General features: G+C 43.5%; 1 protein-coding gene across 1 annotated transcript; it reads left to right on the forward strand.

Annotated features, from left to right (window-relative positions):
• Window positions 1-12,896: 12,896 nt before the first annotated feature.
• Window positions 12,897-24,417, forward strand: TREM1 (triggering receptor expressed on myeloid cells 1). The gene is made up of 4 exons (XM_023212764.3): window positions 12,897-13,045; window positions 16,841-17,194; window positions 18,422-18,614; window positions 23,481-24,417. The coding sequence occupies exons 1-4, from the start codon at window positions 12,997-12,999 to the stop codon at window positions 23,584-23,586; spliced, it is 702 nt and encodes a 233-aa protein (XP_023068532.1). The 5' UTR covers window positions 12,897-12,996; the 3' UTR covers window positions 23,587-24,417.
• The last annotated feature ends 82 nt before the right edge of the window (window positions 24,418-24,499 follow it).

Here is a 24,499-nt window from a genome sequence, read left to right on the forward strand (position 1 = left end):
CACTATTTAGGTGATGAATACACTAAAAGTCCAGGTTTCACTGCTATACAATTCATCCACCATACAATTCATTCATTCATCATGTAGCCAAAACCACTTGTACCTCTTAAGCTATTGAGATTAAAAAAAAAAAAAACAAAACAAAACAAAAAAGAATGCTAAATATAGGCCCCCAGTCTCTTCTGGCTTGTAGGATTCTGCTGAAAGTTTGCTGCTAGCTGGTTCTCTTTGTAGGTGACCTGCCCCTTCTCTCTAGCTGCCTTTAACACTTTTTTCTTTCATTTCAACCTTAGAGAATCTGAAGACTATGTTTCTTGGGGATGGCCATTGTATCTAGTATCTTGCAGGGGTCTCTGAATATCCTGAATGTGGTGCTCTCTAGTGAGGTTGGGGAAATTTTCATGGATGATAGCTTGAAATATGTTTTCCAAGTTGCTTGTTTTCTCTTCTTCTCTTTCAGGGATTCTAGTGAGTCATAGATTTGGTCTCTTTACATAATCTCATATTTCTTAGAGGTTTTGTTCATTCTTCTTTATTTTTTTCCTTATTTTTGTCTGAGTTATTTTGGATAACCAGTCTTTGAGCTCTGAGATTCTTTCTTCAGCTTCATCGATTCTGCTGTTAATACTTCTGATTGTATTATAAAATTCCTGAAGTGAGTTTTTCAGCTCTATCAGATCAGTGTGGTTCTTTCTGAAAATGGCCATTTTGTCTTTCAGCTCCTTTATTGTTTTATTATATTCCTTAGAATCCTTGGATTGGGTTTTGGCTTTCTCCTGAATTTCAATGATCTTGTTTCCTATACATATTCTAAATTCTGTTTTTGTAATTCAATCATTTCAGCCTGGTTAAGAACCATTGCTGGGGAACTAGTGTGGTCATTTGGAGGTAAAAAGACCTCTGACTTTTTGAGAGACCAGAGTTCCTGTGCTGATTTCTTCTCATATGTGTGGGCTGATGTTTCTTCAATCTTTGAAGCTGCCGTCCTTTGGACAGGTTTGTTTGCTTTTATCTTCATTGATGCCCTTGGGGGTTTGATTGTGGTATAAGGTGGGTCCAGTTGACTAGCTTTGTTTCTGGAAGATGTTAGGGGGCCAAGGCTCAACTCAGCACTCCTAAGCCGCAGGCTCTAGCTCTGGGGGGCTGGAATGAGGCCCCCAGCTTTATTCTCTGGCCCTTTAAGGTTAGGAACCAGCCATGCTAGAGGGACAGAGGTATTCTTGGGCTGCTGGTCACGACATCTGATGGGTGGTACCAGTCAAAGCACTTTGTCAGGGTGATGGCAGTAGGATCTGTGTGTGTTTGCATCTGTCAGCAGCAGCAGCAGCAGCAGCATAGCAGGGTGCATGCTTGTTGGCTGGGGTAGGGTCCTGGCGGCTGTGAGACTGTGGGCCACCATGTGTGTGTGTTTGTGCTAGTGGTGGTGGCAGTGTGGGGTGGGAGGTGGGGCCTCTGTGCCTGTGTTCACCCTGGCAATGGCAGCGTGGCTGGGGCAGGGGTATGCTCATGCCTGTAGTAGTCGTACTGTGAGGTTCACATGCACACATGCACCAGCGGAGAAGGGGAGGTGAGATCCCCCCACGCATACGTGTACTGGGAAAGTGGTGGGGGGTTGGCTGTGAGCAAATGTGTGCTGGTAAAGTGGCATGGGGAAGGCTGCCACAGAGGGAGGGTGTGGTGGGCTGGTGTTCATCATCAGGGGCCATTCTGCTGAGTGCTCTGATGGTCAGGACTGCTGGTGAAGGAACTATGATGCAGGCCCCCAGGAGGCACACCAGTTGGGTATCCAAGGCTGCACTGAAATCAGGCATGGGCAGGCTGGGGCCCCAGGAGAGGCCAGCAGACAGGAGGGCACTCGGATCAGACTGGCCTGTCTCACTGGCAAGACCACCCTGCTCTGTTGAAATCAGACAGTTTCCCCAAGGCTAAAATCTCCTAGGAGATCATGGCGAGCCTTGTGGTATGGGCATCCCCAGCTGTGCTCCACCACAGACATTCCCACACCAAACCCTCTGGGTTCTACACAGACTGGAGTCCTGCCCTTACTACCTCTCTAAGCAGCTCCTTCTGCCAGCTCAAGTGTCTGTGGGGTTGTGGGGTCTCCTGCTGTCAGTATTCTAGAGGTCTGTGGCAAGAGTGGGTCATGCCTTGCCTGCTCAACTCACCTGTTCCCCAGAGTTGTTGGGGGCCAGGAATGAGTCCCAAGGTATGATGGCCCATGCAAGGTTTCCAGCTTTCTCCCAGGCTTTGTGTCCTCCCTCCATCCACTCTCAGTGCCTTCCCTCAGTACACCAGTCTTCTCTATGTCACCGTCCTTAGGTGGCAGATGTTCCTCCTAGCTGCATCTAGTTAGCCATCTTACTGAGCTCCTGCAGGTCACAGGATGGTAGAGGCTGCAGCAGAGTCACCTAGGGCCTCCTGGAGCAGAAACATAAAGCAGTGGAGATGGGACCCAAGCTGGGTGAGTGGGTACAAAAAGACAAAGACTCTGCCAGATAACAATGTTTTGTAGTTTTTAGTGTGCAAATCTTGCATTCTTTTGTTCAATTTGTTCTTAAATATTCATTCATTTGGATGACATTATAAAGGAAATTGCTTTCTTAATTTCATTTCATTTTCAGATTGTTTGTTGCTAGTAAGTAGAAATACAACTGATTTTTATACATTGATCTTATATCCTATAACTTTGCTGAACTTGTTAATTAGCTCTAATAGTTTTCTTAAAAACTTCCCTAGAATTTCCTATGTACAAGATTATGTCACCTGTGAATAGAGGTAGTTTTATTTCTTTGTTTCTAACCTGGATGCCTTTTATTTTCTTGCCTAATTGCCTTGGCTAGAACCTCCAGTACAATGTTGGATAGAGTTGCCTGTGAAGACATTCTTATCTTATTCCTGATGTTGGAGAGAAAACTTGCAGTCTCTCATCATTAAATGTTAGTTGTAGGGTTTTTTTCTTAATAGATGCTCTTTATTGCATAGAGGAAATTCTCTTCTTATCCTAGTTTATTGAGTATTTTATCATAAAAGAGAGTTGAATTTTGTCAAATGCTTTTTCTGCATCTATTGAAATGACTGTGACATTTTCCTCCTCCTTTACAATGTAATATGGAGTATTACACTGAAATATTTTCATATGTTGAACCAATGCCAAGTAGGACAAATCCTAATTGGTCATGGTGTATAATCCTTTTTATATATTGTTGTATTCAGTTTGTTAGTGTTTTGCTGAGGATTTTTGTGTCCATTTTCATAAGGGATTTGGTCTGTAGTTTTTTTCTTGTGATGTCTTTGGTTTTGTTATCAGGAAATGATGTTGTTCACATTTAATTGCTATGTAGGCCTTCAGCGTAGGTGAAAGGCTGGTGCAGTTGTCAGAAGCGTGTGAACCAGAGCAACTCCATCTTGAATAGGAGCTGGATAAAATAAGGCTGAGATCTACTGGGCTGCATTCTCAGATGGTTAAGGCATTCTAAGTTACAGGATGAGATAGGAGGTCAGCACAAGACACAGGTCATAAAGATCTTGCTGATAAAACAGGTTATAGTAAAGAAGCCAGCTAAAACCCACCAAAACCAAGATGGCAACAAGAGTGACCTCTAGTTGTCCTCACTGCTACACTCCCACCAGCACCACGATAGTTTACAGTCATAGCAATGTCAGGAAGTTACCCTACATGGTCTAAAAAGGGGAGGCATGAATAATCTACCCCTTGTTTAGCATATAATCAAGAAATAACCATAAAAATGGCTAAACCAACAGCCCGTGGGGCTGCTCTGTCTATGGAGTAGACATTATTCCTTTACTTTCTTAATAAACTTGCTTTCACTTTACTGTATGGACTTCTCCTGAATTCTTTCTTGCACAAGACCCAAGAACTCTCTCTTGGGGTCTGAATCCAGACCCATTTCCTATAGCATCTTTCTGGCAACCACAGAAGGGACTATAGCACAGAAATCCCCGACCCAAAGGCTAACTTTGGGTAAGTGGTGGGGTCCTGTAACATCTTTCTGCTGACCATGGAAGTGACTATAGTGCAGAAACTCCCAACCCAATGGCTACTTTTGGGTAAGTGGTGGGCCACAGACCTCCCTGGCCTGCCTAGAGGATTTCTCAGTCAATGCTAGTTAACACTCCAGCTCTCCTGGGCCAAAGGCTCTGTCATTCTTTTTTCTTCCCAAACATCTAAGCAGATCCACTCCAGCTCTCTGGTGTTACAGACAAGGCATCTTGGTTAGTACGCAGACTCAGATCCCATTTCCATCCTTCTCCCAGGAAGATTCTTAGATCCTCTTCAATCCAGCAGTCACTGCAAAACTCTGTTTCCAGAGGTGTGATCAACAGGATGCTGAGGAACCATGGTTGCCTTTCCTGTTAATCACAGCCACCTTCCTGTTCTCTTCTGATTGGATCTGGCTTTCCCTGGAGGCTGCCATGGTGGGAAGATGATGTTAGAGGGGCCTGCTGTGCTTAGTCTGTCTCTGGGTCAGGGTCAGGGCCCCTCTGCCTCTGGCTGCCTTAATCTTCCCTCTGCTAAGATCAGAGTGATTTCAGGCAAGGAAAGCAACTGGGACCCTGAAAACCGTTCCTCCATAGTCCGCCTCCCCATCTGTGCCAGAGTCCCTTCGCTTCCACGTGGATGCCATTGTGATTGCTGTTTGTATATTATTAAAATGTTTTTATATTAAAAATCGTCTGAAAATTAAAAGGACTTCATTTAGGAAAAAAAATTAAAAAACATCTGAGGATGTTTCTGTGACATCTTTCTGGTGAACCACAGAAGGGATGGTACTGAGGAGACCCCCGATGCAAAGGAAATAGACTGCAGCACTGATTGGCGGACTTTGGGTAAGTGGGGTGCATATACCTGAGTAAAGAATGGGATTGGGTTAGAGGCTCAATTAAAGGAGTTAGAGTCTCTCCTAAGACATAGTGGGTTGGAGCCCCCTCTTAATAAAAGACAAGAACGCTTGACCAACTGGGTTAGAGACCCGACTTACGAGGGTTAGAGTCCCTTCTGAGATTTAGGGGGTTAGAGGTCCCTGTCGGTAAAGTCCCTCTTGGTAAAGTCCTTTTTGGCTAAGAACGAATTTAGCACTATGGGATATTAACTGCTATTATCTTTGAAATAATCTGCTTTGCACTCTTTGCTGATGGCTGTGGGTGACAGGGTTAAGTGTATACAGGATCATGGGGCATGGGGAGCATTTTCCTTCCTAAAAAGGGGAAACGAGAGCTGATGGCACTGCTGGAAAAAGTTCCTGCTTGATCAACAAGTGGCTGCCTGAACTTTGCAGTGTTGCTGCAATGGGTGGGTCTTTCTCTGGCCTCCCTGAGCACCTTGCCTTCCTCACCCTGCCTTAGGCAATGCTTTCTCCTCTCTCTGTGTGCAAACTGGTTGAATGAATGGTAAAAATCACTGTTTATCTCCTCTGTAAAGTTTTGATTAATGGAAGAATTAATTCATGAAGCTAGTCTTAAGCTGTAGTGAATTTGGTGTGTTTTGTGTATCTTTCTGTGTTCTATAATGCAGAGGAGTACTTTAGGATAGAACACAGGCCTCGGACACCTACCTGTAAGCCCACTTTTCAAGACAGCCCAGTAAACTGGTCAGTTACAAACTTTGCTGCAGGTCCCTGAAAAAACTGGATGAGGTTTCCTTCCTGTCTAGTATGTCCTTGGGAGCTTGACCTTATAACCATGTGGCCATGCTTTCTCTTTTCACAATGGCGGACTGGGTTTAGGGTTTGATTCCTGGCTTATGGGATAAGTCCTCTATCTTCTGTCTGTCTATGTATTTATATGAATCATGTGTGTGTAATATAAAATAGTTAGATTAATTGGTTTAAAAATAAGTGCTTAAATCAAATATTTTGTCAAAAAAGTTAAAAAGTGTAACATCTTTTGGTTCATATGACTTAAGTAATCTTTGGGAAATAAAAACAGTTTTAAAGATTATTGGTAAAATAAAAATATTTTCAAAAATGTAAACATTTGGTCTAAATTATGCAGGTCAGATATTAAGTTTCCTAAATGCTTTAAGGTCATAAACTGCTTCTTTGACTTTTAAAAGTTGTTCAATTTATTTTGGAGCATTGATTCTAGATAAGGCCTGGGGACATGTGAAATTAGCCATGCCGCCTAGCTATGCTAAGAAGGTTCTTCATAAAATGCCACTGTGACTCTTAACTATTCAACTTGTCTGCTTTACTGCTAGGTGAGGCCTGGGACACGTGGAGTTAGATGCTGGAAAGAGTCAGCCGTTATCTGCACTTTTGCCTGGTGTGTCCTAGGCTAGGCTCCACACCTAGTACATGATTAAAATCCTGAACTTAGCAAGGTTTTCACAATAAGTAAAAATTGCTAAAAGTTAACATTGTAACATGTAATTGAGACTACTGAAGAAACAGTTTTACATGCAGGGTGTGTGAAGAAAGTAGAATGTGTTTTTGGTAAAAAAAAAAATTATATGAACTCATGGGAATGTGGATTTTTCTTGCCTAGATTAAAAGGTTAAAGGATTGTTTTAAGTTAGACAGAATAAAGCTGAAAGTTTAAGCAAGTTGTGGAAGATTTCTAAAAAAACTAATTGTAAAAGATATTCTATGTGTAAACATCTTGGCCAAAATTAAAGAGGTATTACTCAGATTTTCTGTAAATTAAGCATTGAAATAAAAGCACAATAGGTTTTTCTGAAAGCAAAAACCTGCTTATAATCTGCTCTTTAACAAAAATTTATAAAGGTTTATGAGAATCTTACCTTATGGTAAAACTGATTAAGATGAAATAAATTAGTCTATAATGTTTTATTAAAAATTGGGCCTGACATCAATAATGTACTAATGCCATAGTGACATTTGGTTTGTTTGATATTAAAATCATACAGAAAGCATTATCAAATATAAAATGGTGTTTGGTTTTCTTTGGGCTGTATTTGTATAAACATGTTATTGGTATATGTTCCAAAATTATGGGAAACTCCTATAATTCTAATATGACTTAGTGTATGGTGTATGTTATTAATAATTGTTACATAAAATCATTGCAAGCCACGGAGGTAACCAGAATTTTCTAGTCAATTATGACTTTACTAGTGGCTGTCCTAAGACATTTTGCCATCCACAGACAATTGTTGTCTTGTTTTGGTTCTATTTAAAAGGTGGTTTATAATCAGCTATAGGACTTTAAAAGCTGTTCTTAAATGCAGCCTTCTGATAACTCTGGAAATAGTGACATTAGAATAGAGGAAACAACTTTCAGAACTCTCATGGAGAACTGGAATGTTCATGAATATCAAACAGAACAGGAGTTAACTACATAAACTAAACTGAAAAAGTATGAAGTAGTCTTTTTGACTTTGCTTAAAATGTTGCTGATCCTTTGTTTTGTTTTTCAGAGTTAAGAAAACTTTTAAGCTATTTATAGCTTTTAACAATTGAGTAAAGTATACTCCTCTGAACAAAATTTGGAGCATGTTTGTTTCTCTTTACCCGATTTCTCCAGAATTTAGAAACTATTTGTGAGTATTCTTAATTTATGGCAATATAGTTATTTGTGTAAGTATAATAAGAATCTGTTTTCTTCTGCAACAGCACACAGTGGAAAAAACTGGTTATTTTACCAAGGCTTTGACTGGAATGGCATGCTTTCCTTTAAGGAATCAGATTTGACTTGTAGAGCCAATAAAAGCCCCTTGAGGAACTGGACTCACACCTTGCCTACACAGTCCATGTACAAGGTTTCTTACCAGTGGTAAGTAAAGAATGTCACTTTCTAACAGGTCCAGGACCCCCAAGAGGAGTAGAATTTACTCAACTCAGGTATTTAAGGGTACAACCCTATGGCTGGGCTTCACTTTAAAAAAGTCTTATCTAAGATTCCTTCCAGGGAACAGAGTTCCATCAAAGCCAATTTAAAAAGGGCTTATGTGAAAAATAATGATTCTTGCTGCACTTTATACAAATAATCAGGCCAAGCATAATAAACCAAATCTGTCTTGCCACGATTTGTCTTTAGTAAAAATGGGAAACTGGAAAGAGAAATATTATGTTTCAAGAACTATGGTACACTTGTTATTAAATTCTAGTCTCCTCAATTTTAAGTTTGTTTCTGCAATTTAGGCTAACCTTGCTTATTCCTGTGAACCAACCAGTGACCTCTGACTGCTGCTCAGAAGAAACAATAGGAAGGGGTAATACAAAAATCTGGATCAATATTTTAATTCTGAGCACATATTGGAATTGGCTAACAACCCTATATCAGCTTGGTTTTAACAGCTGCCCAGTTCATGGAAAGCCTTCTAATTTAATTTACTTGGGATAATTTTACTTATTTTGCTTTATTGTTGTGGAATATATTGCTGTTTTACTCTTTGTGTAGGAGTGCAGGATAAGCTTACTGAATGTTTTCTTAAACTGAACATTTACTAATCTTCCAGACATCAACTTTTGTCAGAACTCAAGAGTAACAAATGGCCCTCAGCATACTGATGCTTTCTGACTGAGCTCCTCCCTGCACTGAATACAAGAGACCCTAATAGTTAAGCAGGAATATCGTCACCCCTATTCAGCCTGAAGAAGTTACAGAAAATGGATCTTCATCCCTCTGAAACCCTTAGGATTAAGGGTTCCCTTATAAAAGGGAGGGGGGAAATGTCAGAGGCGTGTGAACCAGAGCAGCTGCATCTTGAATAGGAGGTGGGTAAAATGAGGCTGGGACCTACTGGGCTGCATTCCCAGATGATTAAGGCATTCTAAGTCACAGGATGAGATAGGAGGTCAGCACGAGATACAGGTCATAAAGACTTCATTCATAAAACAGGCTGCAGTAAAGAAGCTGGCCAAAACCCACCAAAACCGAGATGGCAACAAGAGTGACCTCTGGTCATCCTCCCACCAGCACCATGTCAGTTTTGAAATGCTATGGCAACGTCAGGAAATTCCTCTATATGGTCTAAAAGGAGGAGGCATGAATATTCCACCCCTTGTTCGGTATATAATCAAGAAATAACCATAAAAATGGCCAACCAGCAGCCCTTGGGGCTGCTCTGTCTATGGAGTAGCCATTCTTTATTCCTTTACTTTTTTAGTAAACATACTTTCACTTTACTGTGTGGACCTGCCCTGGATTCTTTCTTGTGTGAGATCCAAGAACCTTCTCTTGGGATCTGGATCTGGACCCCTTTCCTGTAACACAGTCACTTAGCACGGCTCATCAAAGATTCCTGTCCCACAATTGAGGTGCCCTTGTTTATTGACTGTGTGAGTGAGCTGGTTATTCAGTCATCGTCTCTCTGATTAACACTTCTTTACCTTGGTTTGAGTGGAGATTCTGAAACTCACTTTGTCTTTGCTGGCTGGTTCCCTGTTGGACTCTCAATAGGGGCACTAGAGGGATACTGGGAGGCTGGAGGAGGAAGACAGGACACGTTCACTGATTTCTGTTTCATCCCCTTCCATTGTGAGTAACCTCAGCGATGCTTTTCACAGGCAACAGTGACTGGTTCCAGTTTGCAGTTTTCCCCACCCTCAGAAGTAGTCTCATTGGGCCTCCTCAGAGATATCAGCACCAGGGTTACACCATCCTCAGAGATCTGTGTTCCGGTTCCATGTGGGCCCCTCCGCTGAGCCAGAAAAGAAGATATTGTATATGCAATCTCATTGTTAAAAAATGTTACACATATATTCTAGCTAGGTTAGATTAACCAATCTTTATTAAGGAAGAAACTACTGATTTACCCCGTAGTGAAGATTGAGACCCACTGACTTGGGGCACTGACTTATTAAAGACAAAACAAAGCAGAATAATATTGGTATTATTTCATTAATTGCATCAATTTTGAAACTGTATTAATTTCATAATAGCTCTGAAGATAGAGTTTGACAAGTACAAAAAGGTTCATGGTACCCAAAGACTAAATCTTCCTGGTGGTAGAGGCCACCCTATAAGCAAGCATGGAAATGGGACATGTGACCCAGCCTTAGTAAAATTAACAGGAACCATAGGTCACAAATCACAATGTTCTTCTATGAGAAGCCTTAAGAAATAATATCTTGTTGGGAGCAGTAGCTTGAGAATTTAAAGAGACCCTAGTAGTTAGGCAGGAATATCGTCATGCCTATTCAGCCTGAAGAAGTTACTGGTTGGGTCATTAAACTCCTCAGAAAAATAAAGTGGTAAGGATTAGAGAATGCTGCCATGCACTGCACGAGGACATTTTGGTCCATGACAGACCGCATATATGATGGTGGTCCCATAAGATTATAATGTCATTGGATGCAGCTGGAAACCATCATTCTTAGCAAACTATCACAAGAAGAGAAAACCAAACACCGCATGTTCTCACTCATAGGTGGGAACTGAACAATGAGCTCACTTGGACTCGGGAAGGGGAACATCACACAATGGGGCCTATCATGGGGAGGGGGGAGGGGGGAGGGATTGCATTGGGGAGTTATACCTGATATAAATGATGAATTGATGGGTGCTGACGAGTTGATGGGTGCAGCACACCAACATGGCACATGTATACATATGTAACAAACCTGCACGTTATGCGCATGTACCCTAGAACTTAAAGTATAATAATAAAAAAAAAAAGATTATAATGTCATAATACCGTATTGCTACTATGCCTCTTCTATGTTTAGATACACAAATACTTACCATTGTGTTACAATTGCCTGCAGTATTGAGGACTGTAACATACTGTGCAGGCTTGCAGCCTAGGAACATGCTTTAATTTATGTTCAAGTATCATTCTCGCTTAGATTTTGTGAGGTTGAAAGATAATTGTTTAAACTGGATGTGAATGGAGAGGGGGCCTCTGGAGAGCAAAGTGCCCTCTGTTCCCCTTCCTAATATTAATAGTCTATACCATACAGCCTAGGTGTATAGTAGGCTGTGCCCTCTAGGTTTGTGTAAGTGCACTCTATGATGTTCCCACAACACAAAATCACCTAACGACACATTTCTCAGAATGTATCTGTCATTAAGTGACACATGACTATTTACACTGTTGACCTCAAGTACACAAATAGATCAGACAAGTGGAGAAAAACTTCATTCTACTTCATTCTAATTTAAATGCAGGTGCTGTCTGTAGTTAGGAAAATGTGAAGGAGCTATCAGCCTCCGGTGATATTCAAGTCTAATTAGAAATTCTTCTTGGACTGTTTAGTTCAAAGCTCCCTGTTAATCTTCCAGGAACTTAATCCTCCACACAAAGTATATGAAGACACAAAAATGTAGAAAGTATGTATTTCTACATTATGTAGGAAGTATGTATAGCTATTATTTAAGTGTGGAATATTAATTTTGTTGTAAGAAGAGGGATTTATTCACTGAAATGAGCTGTATTAATCTGACTCATTGCCACAGAAGTCACACAGGCTCTTCTCTGAGTCAGAAAATGTTAAGACCTTTCGTGTCTATTTTTCCTTTTTAGGGACTGCTTGACTACAGCAAAAGGAGGGGCCAGCAGATTTCAGTTCAAGCATGTTTGAAGCCTGTTTTCCGACATTATTTGTAAAACAAAAAATAAACATAGTAAAATCACCACTACAAATGATCTCTATAAAGTGTAATAACATGATTTAAGTTTATTTCTTATTTTCTATATTTTATAAATTGCTACATTGAACAGTTTTAATTAAAAAAATTAAAGTTAACCTTGAAAATTTTTTTGGTTGTTGTTTTAATTTGCAGATATGATAGTACCTTTTAGTTGTTCCTATACTTTAGTAGCAATCAATTTGGGTATAAAATATTAGGGTCATAATATTCTCTATACCTCATCCCACTCTCTCATGGTATTTGTTACTCAGAGAAGAAATCTGAGTCCTGATTATTTCGATTCCTTTGAAGAAACCAAGTTACTTTTTGTTTAACAGTAGGAGTCTTTGTATTTATATACAAAGACTTTTCACCTAGACACTTCCTATTCTAGATCTCACTTTATGAATTTTTTCCTTGCCCATGTTGAACTCTCAACCTCCAATTTTAGATTTCTTCTCAGACCTGGAAAGCATATTTTTAAGATAAAATTTTTAATCTTTCTTGTGATCCACCATTCCATTCTATGCTTTAAGGGCATCTCTAATTTGTAGATTGGAGTTCTATGATTTGTCCTCACTTAAATTTCTGAGCTCTTCTAAATGTCTTTATTCATTTTACATTTGGGAATATTTCTGAAGTGAATCCTCTCCATTACTGATTTGATTTTCACACTGTCAAATCTGTCTTTTCTTGCTTCTAGTACAAAACCTGCTGGATTTTTTCTTCTTTCTTCAGTGTCTTGAACCAAGTTTCCTTTTTAAATCTAAGTCTGTTCTTGTTGGGTGGTGGCAGTGTCCTCTCAAATTGTTTCTGGGGTCCCTACACTCCTGTGAGCTCCCAGGCCAAGTCTGTGGCAATGCTGAGGACAAATGCAGGGTATGGCCCTCCTGGTGATGAAGAGGAGGTGCACCCCAGGTCACCAGAAGCCAAGAGAACCGGCGGGGCTAAGCAGGGCAGGATGTAGAAACATGTTCTCACAAAAAACCTGAAGATGAGAAGATGAGATACGATTGTTGCCGCCTGTCCCTATGTGGGCCTGACTCTCTTCACTACACTAAATTGGATGTGAATGGAGAGGGGGCCTCTGGATAGCAAAGGGCCCTCTGTCCCCCTTCCTAATATTAATGCCTTACTTTGATTTACATTCAAGTAACATTCTTCCTTAGATTTTGTGAGGTTGAAAGGTAATTGTCATTATTACCACAGAAAGGAAAACTGGAGTTCAAAGAAACTTAAATGAGAAGTGAGTCCTGGTCTCTGGATTCTTTTGTTGATGTCAGGAGTCACAGCAACTGGTGATGAAACACAGCCCAGGCTCAGTGCCTCCCAGGAATGTCCTCACATCCTGTTGTGCAACTTTCTGAAGCCTCTAGGTGACTGTGGTGCCTTGTAGCTGTCCCGGAAGCCCTCAGCAGCAGTTGGAGTTGGTGCACAGGAGGGATGAGGAAGACCCGGCTCTGGGGGCTGCTGTGGATGCTCTTTGTCTCAGGTGAGACAAGGAAGAGGAGTGGGCAGGGATGGCGTTTGGTCCAGGATCTCGGGGGGGCCTTTTCTGCTGAAGTTTCAGAACACGGGGCCATCCAAGATAGAGCCACCCAATAGTTATGCCAGACTGTGCTGCTCTACCCAGAATCGGGAGAACGTGCAGGGTCTGCACACAAAAGTAAAAGAAGGGGAGAGTCAGGGAAACAAGATGTCTGTGCATGTCGACGTTGTCAGAGACAGGCAAAGTCTGGCATGGGAATAATGATAGAGTAGATCTCATCATGGCATGATCTACAATGAGTTTACTTGATGTTGAAATTTTTTTCTTATATTCCATCATGATGTTGGATGTTATATTCCATTTGATGTTGACAGTCCGTTAAACCCAAAAGGCAGAATTGATTTAACAAATATTTCCCAGGGGTCTACTATGGGCCAGCAAATATACTACTGCTGAGGACACAGATGTGACCAGAAGAGGCTGGTGCTCATTTTGGTGGGGGTGATCATTCCAGCTCTCCATGGCACGCTGGGATTGGAGGGTACAGTTGCTGAGGCTCAGCAGGGCCGGCCCATGCCCCAACTCTTCCATGTGTCTCCTCTTAAGATCTGCACAGCTCATACCTGCACCCAAACCAGAAGCATGTGAGGCTTTATTCACTCCTCCTCCTAATCCTTATGAATAACAGGAGGAACGTGTCAATATGAGTTAAAAGCGAGGCTTGCCTTAGGAAGGCATGAAAAGTCGGGGAGAAGTATTCTCTTGGGCCCTCTACTTTGAGCAAAGTCATGGACAACTGCCTTGTAAAGCCCATGCTCAGACGTTGCTCTGGGGCTTCTTGGAGCTGGGGTGATAATCTAGATGGGCAGAAGGGATTTAGGTCCTCATGGACAAGTGTATTTCCTCGTGTTTGATTCATGTTTTTCTGAAGGAGAACTGGGAGACAGCAGAGGGCTGAAGGTTATGTACTTGTGTGAGAGAAAACCAGTGGTATATATTTCATTGTGCCCTGTGGGGATAGGTTAGGGGTTAACCTGAATGCTCCTTGCAACTGGATGCTTATTTATGCTTGGGCCAGGACTGCTCTAATCCCTATCAGACTGTGTTGGGCCATGTAGCTCAGTGCTGTAGATGGAACCAGAGTCCTTGGGTTTGAATCCTGGCTCTAGCACTTAACTATGGTGAGACTTTGGGCAAATCACTTAATCTCTCTGTGCCTCAGTTTCCTTATCTATAAAATGGGGAGAATAATGGTGTCAACCTTTTACATTACAAAGATTAAATAAGACAGTCTTTGAAAACCCTTAGCACATAATACTTAATAGGTAGTATTTGCTACCCTTTTAATTAACATATTCAAAGGAATTCCCTTCTTGCAATGCTGCACAGACAGCTCAGCAGCCTTTGTTTCTTACTGTCTCCTTCTTTCTGTGAGAGACAGGCAAGTTTGCAAACTCAGTCACCTGTAGCTCCCACCTTCCCTGGGGAGCTGGCAAATAAAGGAGATTTATCTGTAACATTAACTTCAGAGGTTAGGGCTTTAGTGGTGACAACTTGAGGATGGAGTCTGTGTGTCTTCCAAAGAGCCCAGCACAGTGCCTGTGATAGAGAAGTCTCTCAGCCACAGTCTGATGAGTGAGTGAACAAATGAGGTTTCAGACAACACTCAGCCTCTGCTCAGCTGCCTCTTGGAGGGGCACTCCTGACCGGAGTTTGTGGGAGTTGCCCAGGAGGCCTGTTTGCAAGGTTTCCTTAGAAACTGGAGTCTGCTCCCAGAAGAACTGGCTTTCAAGCCTGGTTTCACCTTTAAAATCCTTGTGAGTCCCTGAGTCGAGTCTTCCTAAGGTCAGGCAGATCTGTTGGCCTATCCTGGGGTGGGCATGCCAGGGGGCTCCATGAAAAGGGCAGTGCTTGTCGTTTTTCACCAGGCCTGCAAGGACCTAAGTGTGTGGTATTAATAACAGCAGTACTAGTGTTACCTTGACCCTCACAGTAAACCCAGCAGCACTGTCCAGCCTGTTATTTGGTGCTCCATGGGGGAAGGTACCCTAGGCCTGAGTAGGTAAGCTACAGTTTTTCAGCAAACTTAGAGAGCCCCGGGTGTCCAGCTGAAACACGGATCTTGGTCTTCTAACTTCTGCTCTGCTTGGCCTCCCATCAGCAAGGCTCCCTTGGACAAGGCCAGATGAGCATTCCCAATTCCAGATGGTTAACCCAGTTCAGCCTCCAAGAATGTGGTGGAAACCATTGTCACTGTAACTCAGGGGTTCTCAAACCTGGCACCATTGACATTTGGGGTGGGATGATTCTTTGTTGTGGGTGCTGTCCTGTGCACTGTAGGGTGCTTAGCCTGGTATCCACTAGATGTTAGTAGCACCCACCTCTCTCCCTGGTTATAACAACCAAAAATGTCTAGATATTGTCCAGGGTTTCAGGGAAAGTTGTGGCAGGGAGCAAAAATTGCTCCCCAGTGGAGAACCACTGCTGTGACTCTGTGACATCAAAAATAGGAGGGGGCATTTCTTGGCTCAGGTAACTGGGAAGTACAAGGGGTGCTCCTCTGGAGCACAGCTGAGTCCATGACTCAGATAACGTGGGTTGTTTTTTTTTCTCTCTTTCTCTCTCTCCCCTCCACTCTCCCCTCTCTCCCTTCCTCTCACTCACTTTCTGCCTGTTTAGCCATTCTCAGGCAGCCTATTCCCACATGGAAGAAAGTTTCACATAATAAAGTTTCGTATCTCACTAACCTGTGAATCCCAGCAAGAAGCATTTCTCTTAATGGCTGCAGCAATCTCAGGGAGGATTCTGATTGGTCCAGCTCAGCCATGTGCTCCTTCCTAAAGCAATCAGCCTGGCAAGGCCCAGGCTGGAGTGCAGTGTTGTGATCTCGGCTCACTGTAACCTCCTCTTCCTGGGTTCCTGGATTCTCCCACCTCAGCCTCCCATGTATCTGGGACTACAGGTGTGCCCCAGCATGCCTGGCTAAGTTTTTGTATTTTTAGTAGAGGCGGGGTTTCACCATGTTGGCCAGGCTGGTCTCAAACTCCTGACCTCAGGTGATCTGACCTCTTCATCCTCCCAAAGTGTGGGATTACAAGCGTGAGCTACCGCACCTGACCCCGAGATGGGGTACTTGGATTGGCAAAGCCTGTGTCCTGTGCCCATCCTTGAGAATGTGGGCAGCCCCAATAGTAGAGCCACACAGGATCGTTCCCTTGGAAACGGGTGCTCTGCTACCCAAAGAAGGGAGAAAGGAGTGCCAGGTAGTCAGATATCCATGCTCATCATGCCCTCCAGACGGCTTCCTCACTGTTTGTCCAAAGGTCTTTTGAACTGATGTCCTTGCCCTGACTTAGGTGAAGTTCCTCAAGCTGTCCTTGGAGCCACTCTCTTCTAGCACTGTGTCTTTGCATTCACTTTTTATGTCATACAGCCTTGTAATTGTTCCCTCCCACCATGCTGCAGCCACTTGTGGTCTTAGCACAATGTCCCATGTTCTGTCTCCAGTTGGGTAGTTTCTTCCTCTCAAAGTCAGTCTTCCTGTGATCATTTATGAAATTTGATCCTCGTGCACCATATGAAGTCTCACTCTTATAGTAAAAAACCTACTCACAGTGGAAAGATCTGAGGTCTAGTGCTGGCTTGCAGGGCAAGTTGTGTTTTCTCTGGAGGCCTCAAGAACATTGTCTGAAATATGGGTGGTTGGACAAGAAAAACAGGGGGCTCCTCTCCTTTTTCCCCACCCAGAGAGAGAAAAATAATTCCTCACAGAACCCAATTCTCTTTCCCTGCTTATAGAACTCCGAGCTGCAACTGAATTAACTGAGGAGAAGTATGAACACAAAGAGGGGGAGACCCTGGAGGTAAAATGTGACTACACACTACAGAAGTATGCCAACAGCAGGAAAGCTTGGCAGAAAATGGAGGGAAAGATGCCCAAGATCCTGGCAAAAACAGAGAGGCCTTCAGAAAATTCCCATCGAGTCCAAGTTGGGAGGATCATACTAGAAGACCTCCCTGATCATGGTTTACTGAAGGTCCAAATGACCAACCTTCAAGTGGAAGACTCCGGACTGTATCAGTGTGTGATCTACCAGCCTCCCAAGGAATCTCACATGCTGTTTTATCCCATCCGCTTGGTGGTGACCAAGGGTGAGTGGCCTGGGATTGGTGGGGACAGGAAGGCCAGGTGAGGAAAGGGGCGGTGGTGGTAGCATCAGCAGAGCTGGGGTTCAGGATTCCTAGCAGGCTGTCTTCCTCCCAGAAGCTCCTTGTCTCTCATCTGAGGTCTAATAGTAAGTAGAACCTTCCATGCATGAGATTCTCCTTGGATAGCAGAGCCTAATTTGGGGTGCTGTGGTAGGAATTGGGGTACAATTAAGGTGAGTGGTAGATTTGGGATAATTTAGTCCCATTCTTTGTTCTCCACTTAGAAGCCATGTCCTGACTCCCCCTCCCAAGGATGCATTTGGTGGCATGCCTGTGTGCTTCTAAAGCAGCCCCTCTCAGAGCTTTCTGTGGGCACAGACCACCTGGGGATTTTATTTCCAATGCAGACTCCAACTGAATAGGTCCAGGGTGGGACCCAAGAGTCTGCATCTCTATTGATCTCCCAGGTGATGCCAATGCTGATGGTCCATGGCTCCCATTTTCGGGGAGCAAGTCTCCAGAGCTCATACACAACTCTCTCTCACTGGATAGGAGAGGCCGGTTTACTTACCTGTCCCCTATTAATTTCAGACCTGCTTGAGGGAAGCCCCTGTGCCTTCCTGGGTTCTGCACCCTTAGCAAATAATGTAGTTTCTGACACAAAGTAGGCTCTCAGTAGATGTTGCATTAAGGAATGAATTATGGAAGACAGAGGAAAGGGAGGCAGGTTCAAGTTCCCAGCACCTGGGGAATTCTAAGCCTGAGGAAGACAAGGTGCATACACAATATATTAATAAAAGATAACTTTTAAAGCAATATGCCATAAGCCAGGTGAATGAAAGGCAGAGTGAATCAAGTAAGCCTGGAATTATTCTTGGAGAAGGTGGGGACACATGAATTGGTGAAGAACAGAAGGCAAGTGCATTTCCAACAATACGAATGGCAAAAAAATTCCTTTCTTCTTCTCTCTTTCTGCTCTCCCTCACTTCCTGCCTTTTTTTCTTCTTTCCCTTTTTCAATCTCTGACTCAGGTTGACTCCACAGTATTTCTTTGGTTTTAGCAAAAGAAAACTTTGCATTTGGGCCATGCTTATTTCCCTCCTCAGCTTCATTTACCATACCACCTACCCGTCCATCAACTCATCCACCTTTTCATCCATATATCCATTCACCCACCCATCCACCCCTTCATCATTCATCTGTCCATCCATCCAATGTGTCTTCTTGCAGGTTCTTCAGGTACCCCTGGCTCCAATGAGAATTCTACCCAGAATGTGTATAGGATTCCTCTTACCACTGCTAAGTCCTTGCGCCCACGCTATACCAGCCCCAGAACGGTGACCCAAGCTCCACCCGAGTCAACTGCCGTTGTCTCCACTCCTGGCTCTGAAATCAACCTTACAAATGTGACAGATATCATCAGGTATGGTTTTCAGGCCCTGGGCCCCTGGTTTGGACACTGAGCCCTTTTTCCCCAGTCCGTGTGCTGAGAGGATGTGAAAGTGAGGGAAAGGGGAGGGTGGGGCAGGAGCTGACTTGAGTCATGTTAGTCTGGGTAGAAAGGTCCAGGGGAAGAAGGAAGTGGTGATGGAGAACAGGGGAGGCTCTCAGTCAGTCTGTCCTTCTCCCCAGTTCACCTTCCTTGTTTCCTTGCAACCTGAGTATTAAGGAGAGGGAAATGGCATCTTCCCCAAATTCCAATGGAGCTCATCCAACCCCAGGGGTCTGATGGGTAGTGGGAAAGCACTCTGAGTGAGGGGCCCTGGATCTAGTGTCGGCCTGACTAACTGTGACTCTGGGTGAGTCAGGAACCCTCTCTGGCTTTAACTTCCTTGACAATTCAGTAGGCATGCTAGAAACCCAGAGCTGGAAGACATTGTCCACCTAACAGCTCTCAGCAGGAGCTGGAGCTGGGGCTAAATGCAGTATTGGTTTTTAATGCCTTATTGTTTTGTTAATAATATTGTCGCATGTGTCCAATTATAGATCAATAGAATTAGAATTTTTTGCAGATGAGGTCCATCTCAGTATTTTTAATAAGATCTTTAGGAGACTTCTAATGTGTAGGCAAACTTAAGAACCACTAACTTAGCAATTTCACACCTCTGTACAGTTATTAAATGTTGATTTATATTAGAATGTGTTTATCATTAAATATTGAATTATCAGGAGGAAATATTCTTTCACATGACCACTAGTCTAACATGTCTTTTTTTCTCATATTCTCTTCTAGTCTTTATTTATGTTTATACATATTTTAATATGGCAGTAAGTCTAATTATACCTGTTTTTTTCTTTTCCCTGCTGATATTATTCTTTGATGCTGCTACCTAAATTCCATAAATATAATTTCAATAAGTGCATATTTTTCTATCAATTGGGAAAGCCATAACTTACATAATCATTGGCCTGTTCTTAGACATTGATATAGTGTTGATAACTCTGAGATAAACATTTTCTTGCAGATGTATTTTTCTTCTTTTAAATAATTAAATGAAATTTCCATGAGATAATTTAAACACTGATATCATTTTGTATACAAATAGCATCTACCAATGATCTTCCAAAACATTGGAAACAATTTGCAGTGTGATTCATTATGCATAAATAAAGCAGTGTCACTGCCGGCTTACAGACAAGGATTTAGTCTTTTAAATCATTAAATAGTGTGAGTTAAATCACATTCCTGCTAAAATGAATGTGAACTGGTGCCTGCCCTAATTTCTCTATGAGTGAAGACTCCACCTCCATATGGGTAGTAGCAGTGCCTTTTTTCCCATTACATTGTTTGGGGAACAGAGTGTTCATTAAACCTTTGTGGAATAAATCAAACGAACGATCCACTAAGAGTCAATTCTTTTTTCTCTACTTTCATTTTGCAATACATAAGTTAAGAGTACATGATCTTTGCCCATATTCCTACTTCTACGGGAAGGAGGGCCTTAAGTGTGAGCTGTCCAGGTTCTGAGCCTTTTAAACAAAGACTTGGACAAGATGCACAAAGTAACAAAGGAATGAAGCAGTGAAAGCAGGAATTTATTTAAGCGAGAAAGTGCTCCCCAGGGTGGAAGTGGCCCCGAGCAAGTGGCTCAAGGGCCCAGTTACAAAGTTTTCTGGGTTTTAAGTACTCCACGTGAGGTTCCTCTCAGTTACCCCTTATCTGTATAAAGCATTTGGTTTGTGGCTACCTAAAGGCTGAGGTGAATTGGCACCCTCTGCGGATAAAGGGATGGTCGTTTCTGATTGGCACATGACCAATCCAAGGCACTCTCCCTTTCCATCTGAGATGTGGTGGAAGGGGGAAGGCTGTGGGGAGAGTAGCCTTTGATCCGTTGCTGCTGGGGAATGGGGAGATGGGGTTTTTCCTTCTGGTTTAGCTTTAGAAAATTTGTTAATTGGCCTTAGGTTCCCTGACCCCAGCCCCAGGAGTTTTCCTTTTGATCCAGTTTTGGGAAATCAGCACAAATCTGTCCTAGATTCCTTGCTCCCAGACCTTGGTGTTGCACCTTGATTCAGCATGAATTGGCCTTATGTTTCTGTCTCCAGACCCTATTCTCCTGCCTCGCTACTAGAGACTGCATCTCTCTTTTACCTGTTAACTTTATCGTCTAATATGAACTATCCTTTCAGCAAAAGTCCAGTCTGGAATCCACTCTAGCTGTTTGAAAAGAAGAAACATTTTTCCTTTCCTTTCCTTCCCTCCCTCCCTCCCTCCCTCCCTCCCTCCCTCCCTCCCTCCGTCCCTCCCTTCCTTCCTTCCTTCCTTCCTTCCTTCCTTCCTTTCCCTCCTTTCCTTTCCTTTCCTTTCCTTTCCTTTCCTTTCCTTTCCTTTCCTTTCCTTTCCTTTCCTTTTTTCTTTCTTTTTTTGTTTGAGACAGGGTCTCACTCTGTCAACCAGGCTGGAGTGGAGTGGCGCAATCATGGCTCACTGTAGCCTCAACCTCCTCCCACCTTTGCCTCCTAAGTAGCTGGGACCAAAGATGCATACCATCAGGACAGCTAATACTTTTTATTGTTTTTGTAGAGATGGGGATCTCCCTGTGTTACCCAGGCTGATCTCGAATTCTTGGGATCAAGTGATCCTCCCACCTCGGCCTCCCAAAGTGCTGGGATTACAAGTGTGAACCACCACATCCAGCCAGGAAAAGAAGGAATTTAATGCAGGGAATTGTTTGCCCAGGTGATGGAAGAGCTGAGACACTAATTTGGGGATGGAGAGGCACTGCAGATGTAGCCACTATCACCTTATCTCTACGTAGGTTACCCAGAAGCAAGCCATAAAGTCTTGTTAAAATGTTTTAGGACTAGGCATCCTGGCTCACATTAATAATCCCAGCACTTTGGGAGGCTGAGTTGGGAGAATCACTTGAGCCCAGAATTTGAGATTAGCCTGGGCAACTTAGCAAGACCCTGTCTTTACACAAAAATAAAAAAATTGGCAGGGCATGGTGGCATGCACCGATGGTCCCAGCTACTTGGGAGGCTGAGGCAGGAGGATCACTTGAGCCTGGAAGATCGAGGTTTCAGTGAGCTGTGATCAACCCATTGTACTCCAGCCTGGGCAACAGAGTAAGATCCTGCTCTCTCTCTCTCTAAAAAAAAAAAAAAATGACAAAAAGAAAAATGTTTTAAGAAGTGATTTCTGGCAAAGCCATTGAGGAAGTGGGACCGGGAAGGGAAGGAAGGCAAGCAAGGTTGTCATCACCAAGGAGTATCTCACAGGATAACTCTGGCTTAGTCTTGTAAAGGAGCTCTGGGGACTCCTGGGTCACATTTGGAGTTGTCCCTGTAAGGGGCAGTAACTGAGCAAGGGCAGCTCTAACCAAGGCCAAACACATGAATTCCTGGCCCTTCAGGGGGTTGGTAGCTTGTGTGCAGCCTTGAAAGAAATGCAGGTGGTGGCCTGTTGGGAGTGGACATGCCCCGTGAGTTCAGCGTAGGAAAATGGTACAGCACTCAGAGTAGATAAGGCAGAGCACTCGCAGGAGAGACTTGGGGAGGAGGTGAAGTGAGCAGAGCCCAGAAGCCAGGACATTCAGGTTACAGCACTGGAATCAGGGCAGATGCTGAGGATGCTGAGTGGGCCACAACCATGTGAGGGGTGAGAAAGATGCTGGCTCCTTGTCCCTTGCTGCCTGTCTCTCTGCCCCATCCCTGCCCCCGTCTCTGCCCCCTGTCCCCTACCAGTTGCTGAACTTGACCAGGCAGCCTTGGGAATGTAGTCTCCTGTGCTACAAGTCAGGGCTGTTGACTAGGGGTGGATTTCGGGCAAATAGGCAGTTTTCTGCTTTCTAGCTCCTTTATGCTGTTTCCCTCTTTGCTAGTTTGTGCATGTGGTTTTAAGTTTTGTATAGGTGGATGTGTTGATTTTAAATCAGTTGCTTTGCTTTATTCCTTAATGTGTCTTCTTCTATTTCCTGGTGACTTTTCTTGGATTGTTTTTTAATTTTATTTAAATGTTTAATCCAGGGGGAAGATTTATTCTGCTACATGCTGTAAACTGTAGAAAAGGCAACTCTGTTATCATGTTGCTGTCCAGATACTGCAAGACTATTTACTAAATGATCCTCCTGCCTCTCCAAGTAGCTGGGACCATGGGTGCATGCTACCATATCCGGCTTATCCACCGGACCTCTGATTTCCTTAGAAGTTACGTTCCCGCATGGCACTGGCTCTGCATCTGGCCTTTTTGTTCCATTGCCATCTGTCTGTCTCTGTTTCTTACCATGCCACATCCTTGTGCTCTCATCTGCTTGCATGTCTGCTGATGGAACTGGCCAAGTGCCCCTCACTCCTTTGCATCTTTTTATTATGATACCTATTGATGTTTACCCAGAACCCTTAAAATCATTTCGCCAAAATCTATAAAATTCGTGATGAGATTTTCACTAGGGTTGGATTCTTCCCGGTTTATAGGTGAGGAAACTGAGCTAAAGAGGTGAGATGACTATCCCAGTAGGCAGGGGATGGTGCTGAGAATAGATAGCGGGTTTCCTAGCTGGGGTCCCCTCTCCCTACCACATCACAAGGAAGAGGATGGGCTGATCAGCCTGAGAGTCTCCCAACAGTGCCTCTCCTGGACAGGGACCTATACTCTCCACTGAATTATTTCTAATCAGTAGTTTTTGGCAGTGAGACAGACCGAAAAGCCCAGGGTCAGGCAGTGTGGGAAAGGTGCAGCAAGGACCTAAGCAGATGGGAGTGGGACATGAAGGCATTTTCTAGAGGGAACACGTGCATGTGGGGGAGCCTTTACCAGCAGTAGCATTCAGCCTCCTCTTTCCCGCAGGGTTCCTGTGTTCAATATTGTCATTATCGTGGCTGGTGGATTCCTGAGTAAGAGCCTGGTCTTCTCTGTCCTGTTTGCTGTTACGCTGAGATCATTTGGACCCTAGACCCACGAACCCACGAGAACGTCCTCTGACTTCCAGCCATATCCATCTGGCAGTTGTGCCAAGGGAGGAGGGAGGAGGTAAAAGGCGGGGAGTTAATAACATGAATTAAATCTGTAATCACAGGCTACTTCTAAAGTCAGCGTCTCACCTTCCTGCTCACTGCACTCATTTCTCTAATAACCTTGGGTGGGCATTTCCACCTCAGAAAAGAAGTTACAGCCCCAAACATGCCTGGTCCTTCATTCCACCGGCCACTTGGGGTTTGCATGAAGTACAGACAGGTCAATGCTTTTCACTGTAATTCTCTTGTGGGGGCTGTGACGTGCAGAAAGCACACCTGATACTTCTGCTCAGTTTTGCCCTGGACCATACAATTTTGGTCTGACCTGGACAGAGCTCCCACTACAGAAGCATCCTGCTTGCCCTATGTTGGGAATTCCTCTTTCTAGCATCAGACACTTGGGTTTCATGCTTATATGTGGTTCTTTCCAACACTCCCAGAAAAGGGTGTTGAAGATTGTGGAGCATGGAGAAATAAGACATCATGGTGAGAAAGTGCATCCTTCTCAGAGAAGAGTTAAACTGAGTATCTTGTCCTGAGGAAATACTGGCAGTTTGAGATGGGATCCATAGGAGAACATCAATAGACAGCGTCAGACATCCTGTGTGCATTTACCGCTGGATCCTGAAAATAGCCCCATGAAGGCAGAAATGTATGTGACTGGAACGAGGCCACATGAGTAAGTCACTGCCCACTGGCAGGAGTGAAAACTGAAGAGCTCCTTACCTGAAGGACCCCAAAGCCATATGGAATAGAATGACCAGGAGTTCTGCCTGTGTCTAAATGCCTCTTTCCTGTATCACACAAGGGGCAGGGATGGAGGGGTAAAAGCTCTCCCCCCAGGAGGCTTCT

The sequence above is a fragment of the Piliocolobus tephrosceles genome, chromosome 5 (genome assembly GCF_002776525.5).
Source record: "Piliocolobus tephrosceles isolate RC106 chromosome 5, ASM277652v3, whole genome shotgun sequence".
Lineage (NCBI taxonomy): Eukaryota > Metazoa > Chordata > Mammalia > Primates > Cercopithecidae > Piliocolobus > Piliocolobus tephrosceles.

Excerpts from the sequence above, each read along its gene's own strand:
- TREM1 (XM_023212764.3), top strand. The coding sequence starts at position 12,997 with ATGAGGAAGACCCGGCTCTGGGGGCTGCTGTGGATGCTCTTTGTCTCA. Across the intron at positions 17,195-18,421 it reads CCGCTTGGTGGTGACCAAGG|GTTCTTCAGGTACCCCTGGC; the intron begins GTGAGTGGCCTG and ends GTCTTCTTGCAG. Across the intron at positions 18,615-23,480 it reads AATGTGACAGATATCATCAG|GGTTCCTGTGTTCAATATTG; the intron begins GTATGGTTTTCA and ends TCTTTCCCGCAG.